Genomic DNA, 6874 nt, shown 5'->3' with positions numbered 1-6874 from the left:
CTAGGTCTGGCTCCTCAAACTGGCCAGCTGGTGCCACTGGTGCTAATGGTGCTGCTGGATCTGTCTCCGTCAGCATATCAAATGGAAGGTCCCCAACGACTGCTATCTTGGTGACCTCTCTCCTCAGACAGTCTAATGATTTCTTGGATGCTTGGGATTTCTTCATCTTATTTACCTGCTTCCCAAGCTCCTCAATCACTGCTCCATATGCTACTAAAGTGTTCATGATGGTCTGCTGATTCTCCAAAATCTTCTTCAATGTATCCTCCGTTGTTGGAGGAATCTGGGGTGTCGGGGTGAATGATTGTGCTACAAAAGCACTGGATAAGTTAGAAAGCTTTGCAGTAACTGTCTGCATCCAGTTGTTGAGGCTTGCCAGTGTCTGGGAGACTCGCAACGCAAATAGTGGATGAGTGGGCATAGGCACCGGCCTTAAAGTCGAGGTGGAGGGAACTGATGCTGAAGGCTCTGAAGAAGGAGGTGGAGGCATGGCAACTGTACTGGTAGAAGGCACTACTAAAGTAGAAGGCATGTCTGCTGACTCTGCAGCTACCATCAAAGGATCATCAGACTGGCCTACGGTAGTAGTCGGCTGACCTTTTTCTTTGGGTTTCCCCCACCCATCAAAGAATACCATGAGAAGGGTTTCTTCGCCCGCACCTTGGTATCAAAATCCCTCGGCTCCAACCCCGCATCCGTAAGGTACTCAGTGATAGTGTTTGGATACGGGTAAGAGGTGTCACCTTGCCTGGCGACCAAAGATATGTTGGGTGACATCACGGTACCCACATTGATTGGATACTCGGCCATGATAGAAGCGACTAGAACTGCCTTTGGAATCGGAAGATTTGTTTCATTTTGGCATGGATCTAGTCTGCTACATACAAATGTTTGCCATCCCTTTGCCTCAAAATTTAGGGTGTTCCGCTAAATAGGAACCCCTGCTGTGATCCAAACTGGACGTGGCCCCGGAGCTGCAAGAATCTCACCTAGCCATGGGCGAGCTGCATCACCCATAGCCAGCTTTTCCAAATATTGCACTGGCTCAACATCTTCAAACCCCAAGTAGGTGTTTAAGGTGTTCTACTTTCAGGTTCCTCACTTTTTCCACATTGGCGTAAAATTTCCGAGCCAAGTACTCTTTGGCATCTATCACACTTTTAGTGAACCGTGTCCAACCCTTCCGCTCCCGGAACTGTCTCGACATCGCCGGGTTATATCTATCAAGGTCTTTCAACAAGATCTGACACTCAAGAGTGAGCGATCTCGACGACTACCACTCTCTGAAACGAGAGAAGGCTGCAAGACTAACGAATCTATCTTCCCAAATTTCTTTCTTCTTCGGCCTCTCAAGGCCGTCTACTATGGTATCACCCTCTCGGCCATCGTCTGGGTGATCATCACATCTATTATGGTAGCAGGTGCATTGGGGGCATGTGTGATGAAGGTTCCGAAGCCTGACTGTTACCTCCCGAACCCTCAGAAGTGCTCTCAGAAGAGGTAGGCTCGTTTCAAAGTTGGTATCTATCCTGAGGTAGTTGTGGATATGATTGCACAGCAGGCCGCTCTTGCACTGAGCCGCCCTCTGATACTTCCCGAGATGGGGCATATGAACTAGATTCGGAGGGCTTGAGCCGTCTTCCTCGGCCTATTGTGGCTTTTTTGTTGATTACGCCTTGGAGGGCGAGGGGTAAATTGCTTTTGCCTCTGCCTCTAGAAGGCTCACCCCTCCCCTTTGATGTGTCACCACGACCTCGGTATCTGAACATTTTCTGTAATAAGCAACAGCAGAAGTTAGTTATGGTTCAATTGTAAACAGGCATATAACACATTTTAGAACATGAATGCAGGGTGGAGAAGTGCGGTCCGCACAATTACAAGTGCGGCCGCAGATTGGGTTGTGCGGACCGCACAATTTTAAAGTGTGCCCGCAGCATTGAAGTGAGGCTGCACAATGGGCACCTGAAAATGGCAACTCTCTGAAGACATAGAATGCCCTGATCTGCGGCCGCACACACTTTTCTGCGGCCGCGATTGAATTTCTACGGACCGTACAATTTCAAGTGCGGTCCGCACAATCTTGCTTTACCAAAGCCCTAATCTTTACTTCTGCGGACCGCACATTTCAAAACTTAATCGGCAGAGTTCTTAGGGTTTCAATTTTATGCACAAATTGGACATTGTAGTATCACTTAAACATGAAAAACCAAATACCCATTCCCAACTAGCAACTAGGAGTTTACCTAACACAATTCACACCCCACATAGATATGAAATTGACAAATGGTCTAAAATAACTAACAAATTGTAAACTAAACTAAGAAAATTAAAGAACCCTAGAAATGATTTGAACATACCGGTGATGAAGTGGTGTTAAGGAGTGATCACAGATGCTCAATTAAGTGGCAGATGATTGAATCACTTGTGTGCAAGATTTTAGCCTTTGTTTTAATTTCTCAGAGATTGGAAAGTTTCAACAATAGCATTAGGGCTACTATTTATACTAATCAATTTTGGCTAAGGGTTCAATAGACGAGTGTGGCTGCAGAATTCCTTCTATTATCCGCACTCTCTTACCTGTTGTTCAAGTTCCCTTCGCTGATCTGCGGTTCGCATAATTAGCTGTGCGGCCGCAGATGTTGATGCGGTCTGTACATTTCCTTGTGCGGCCACACTTTGGCCATTTCTCTGACAAACAAACTTGAGAGAGTTTGCATTTTTCCATCTCAAATTGTGCGGTCCGCACAAGAATTATGTAGTCCACACAAGAATTGTGCGGTCGCAGTTGACTTCTGCTATAGCATTAAAAATTGTGCGGTCCGCACATTTTCCATACTTAGCCAATTTTTCTGAGCACAGTTCCTGCAACACTCTTCAAAACCAGTTAGTACAAAATAAGACCTATCTAAATAAAAAGAAACATGGGTTGCCTCCCAAGAAGCGCCTAATTTAACATCGCGACACGATGCAGATTACCATTATTTGAAATGAATTACCGCCACGACGTGGCCATCACCAACTTTTCCCAGATAATGCTTTACCCGGTGACCATTGACTCTAAACACCTCATCATTTTTATTCTTCAAGTCCAAAGCACCAAAGGGTGTCACACCCACAATCTCAAACGGGCCACTCCATTTAGACTTTAACTTTCCGGGAAACATCCGTAACCGCGAATTGAACAACAACAAAAGATCACCCTCTTTAAACTCTTTATTCCAAATGCAGTTGTCATGAAGATATTTCATCTTCTCTTTGTATAAGGACAAACTTGTGTATGCATGATACCGGAACTCATCCAACTCGTTCAAATGTGCCACCCTTAAGTTGGCGGTGACATCCCACTCAAGATTCAACTTCTTTAAAGCCCACATGGCTTTGTGCTCAACTTCCACTGGAAGATGACAAGCTTTTACGAATACCAACCGGTATGGAGACATTCTGGTAGGTGTTTTGTAATCCGTCCTATAAGCCCATACAGCATCATCAAGTTTCTTGGACCAATCTGTCCGGTTAGCATTCACTGTTTTGGACAAAATACTCTTTATCTCCCGGTTGGAGACTTCCACTTGACCGCTTGCTTGTGGCTGATAGGGAGTTGTGACTTTATGAGTGACACCATACTTGGTGAGTAAGGTGTCAAAAGATTTGTTGCAAAAATGCGATCCCCCATCACTTATGATAGCCCTTGGAGTACCAAATCTTGTGAAAATATTTTTCTTCAAAAATGCCACCACACTTCTCGCTTCATTGTTGGGGTAGAGCAACGACCTCAATCCATTTGGACACATAATCAACCACGATGAAGATGTAGGTATTTTCACAAGAACTCACAAAAGTACCCATGAAGTCAATACCCCACACATCGAAAATATTAATCTCCAAAATGGTGGTGAGGGGCATTTCATTTTTCTTCGACATTCCACCGGACCTTTAACATTCATCACAACGCTTGACTTGATCACTTGTATCCTTGTAAAGGGTGGGCCAATAGAAACCGCAATTTAGCACTTTGGTTGTAGTTCTTGCTCCACCATAGTGACCGCCATATGGCGAAGAATGATAGGCCCCAAGAATTTCAACTTTTTCCTCCTCCGGTACACATCTTCTAATCACTCCATTCGTACAAATCTGGAAAAGGTACAGTTCATCCCAATAATAGTATTGACAATCCCGTTTGAGCTTCTTCCTATGGTTTGAAGAGAACTCATTCGGGATGATACCACTTAATAGGAAATTTGCTAGATCCGCGAACCATGGCACCTCTTTCATTGAAATAGCCAAGAGTTGCTCATCGGGGAAGGAGTCATTAATTTCAAGGCCATCATGTGGCCTCCCCTCCTCCTCTAAACGAAACAAGTGGTCAACCACTTGGTTTTAACTTCCTTTGCGATCTTGGATGTCAATATCAAACTCTTGAAATAAAATCACCCATCTCATCAACCGGGCTTTGGGATATTTCTTGCTCATAAGATAGCGAAGTGCCGCATGATCCGTGCGGACAATGACTTTTGCACCCATGTACGGGCGGAACTTCTCCATAGCAAAGACAATGGAAAGGAACTCTTTCTCCGTGACGGTGTATTTGACTTGGGCACTATTTATGGTCTTACTAGCATAGTAGACCGGATGAAAAATCTTGTTGATGCGTTGCCCCACATCACTTGCATCGCACATGAGATCAAAAGGAACACTCCAATTTGGAGCGGTAATAATGGGAGAAGTAGTCAACTTAAACTTTAGCAATTCAAAGGCTTTCATGCAATCATCATTGAAGTGGTACTTAGCATCTTTCTCCAAAATCTTGCACAACGGGTTCACCACTCTAGAGAAATCCTTGATGAAACGCCGGTAAAATCCCGCGTGACCTAAGAAACTTCGCACGCCTTTTGCTGAAGTTGGAGATGGAAGTTTAGAAATCACCTCAATCTTTGCCTTGTCAACTTTAATGTCATTCTTTGAGATCTTGTGGCCAAGGACAATGCCTTCCTCGACCATGAAATGACATTTCTCCCAATTGAGCACCAAGTTTGTTTTTTCACATCTTGCCAACACTTTATCCAAGTTTGCGAGACAATCATCAAAAGAATTCCCGACCACCGAGAAGTTATCCATGAAGACTTCAAGGTAATCCTCCACCATGTCCGTGAATATCACCATCATACACCTTTGAAAAGTCACTGGTGCATTGCATAACCTAAATGGCACCTGCTTGAAGGCAAAAGTACCAAAAGGACATGTAAAGGTAGTCTTCTCTTGATCCTCCGAAGCAATAAGAATTTGGTTGTAGCCAGAATACCCATCAAGAAAATAATAGAAAGCACGGAATCTATCAAGCATTTGATCTAGGAAGGGAAGTGGAAAATGGTCCTTCCTTGCAACTTTTGTTGAGCTTACGATAGTCCATATACACTCTCCACATGGTCACTGTTATTGTTGGAATCAACTCATTCTTATCATTAGTGACCACCGTCATGCCCCCTTCTTTAGGACACATAGAACCGGAGAAGTCCACGAACTATCATAAATGGGATACACAACCCCGGCATCCAACAACTTGATGATCTCCTTTTTGACAACTCCTTGTATGGCTTCATTGAGTCTCCTTTGATGTTCAATAGATGGTTTGGCACCTTCCTCCAAGTTAATTTTGTGCATGAAAAATGCGGGGCTTATCCCCCGAATATCTGTCAATGTCCATCCAATAGCCTTCTTCCTCTTTTATAGCACCGCCAATGTAGAGTCTATGTGCATGTTAGTCAAACAAGAGGAAAGAATAACTGGTAAAGTAGAAGAAGGGCCAAGAAATTCATACCGAAGATGTGGAGGCAATGGCTTCAACTCCAAGATAGGAGGCTCCTCGATCGAGGGCTTTGTTGGAGGAGTTGTCCTATTTTCAAGATCCAAGGACAATTTGCGGGGCTCATAAGTGTACGACCCTATTCCTTGCAACGAGTTCACACATTCCATGAACCATCCATTTCGTCATCATCAAAGTTAAGCAAGACGACCCCCAATGTATCATCAACATTCATCACAACACTTGTTTCATATACAATCACATCAGTCACCAAGTCTATGAAAGAACACACCTATTTTCTATTGGGTTGTCGCATGGACTTACACACATGGAAAACCACTTTTTCATCACCAACCCGGAAGGTAAGTTCTACGGCTTCAACATCAACTACAGCCTTCCCCGTAACAAGGAAAGGTCTACCAAGAATAATCGGCACCTCATAATCAACTTCACAATCAAGAATGCCAAAATCCACCGGAAGAATAAATTTATCAACACGAACCAATACATCTTCAATCACTCCCAATGGTCTCTTCATGGTGCGATCGGCAATTTGTAATCTCATAGATGTGGATCTTGGTTGTCCAATTCCCAAAGTCTTGAAACCCGAATAGGGCATCAAATTGATACTTGCCCCAAGATCATAAAGAGCTTTTACAAACTTGGCACTCCCAATGGTACAACGAATCGTGAAAGCACTGGGATCCTCCAACTTGGGATCAATTGAATGTACAATTGCACTCACTTGATGAGTCATTTTTATAGTTTCAAAATTAATCGATCGCTTCTTTGTCACTAAATCCTTCATAAATTTTGCATAATCGAGCATTTGCTCCAAGGCTTCAACCAATGGTACATTGATAGATAGGTTCTTCATCATGTCAATGAACTTTTTGAATTGATTCTCATCATTTTACTTGGCGAGCCTTTGAGGATATGGAGGAAGAGGTCTAGGCATTGGTGCCTTTGCCTTTTGTACTACCGGTTCCGGTATGTCAACAATGTGATCCCTAGACGGGTTCACTTCCTCTTGAGCTTCCTCTACATTGTCATTAATATCAATCCGCACTTCCT

General features: G+C 43.7%; 1 protein-coding gene across 1 annotated transcript; it reads right to left on the bottom strand.

Annotated features, from left to right (window-relative positions):
• Positions 1-1511: 1511 nt before the first annotated feature.
• Positions 1512-6557, bottom strand: LOC138892075 (uncharacterized). The gene is made up of 5 exons (XM_070175770.1): positions 6125-6557; positions 5043-5345; positions 4518-4892; positions 2997-3505; positions 1512-1772 (listed from the first exon to the last, which is right to left on the bottom strand). Exons 1-5 carry the CDS (start codon positions 6555-6557, stop codon positions 1512-1514), a joined length of 1881 nt encoding a protein of 626 aa, XP_070031871.1.
• Positions 6558-6874: the final 317 nt, after the last annotated feature.

The sequence above is a fragment of the Nicotiana tomentosiformis genome, chromosome 5 (genome assembly GCF_000390325.3).
Source record: "Nicotiana tomentosiformis chromosome 5, ASM39032v3, whole genome shotgun sequence".
Taxonomy (NCBI): Eukaryota; Viridiplantae; Streptophyta; class Magnoliopsida; order Solanales; family Solanaceae; genus Nicotiana; species Nicotiana tomentosiformis.
The sequence above is the reverse complement of the archived record's forward strand: the minus strand, read 5'-3'. Positions and strand labels throughout refer to the sequence as shown.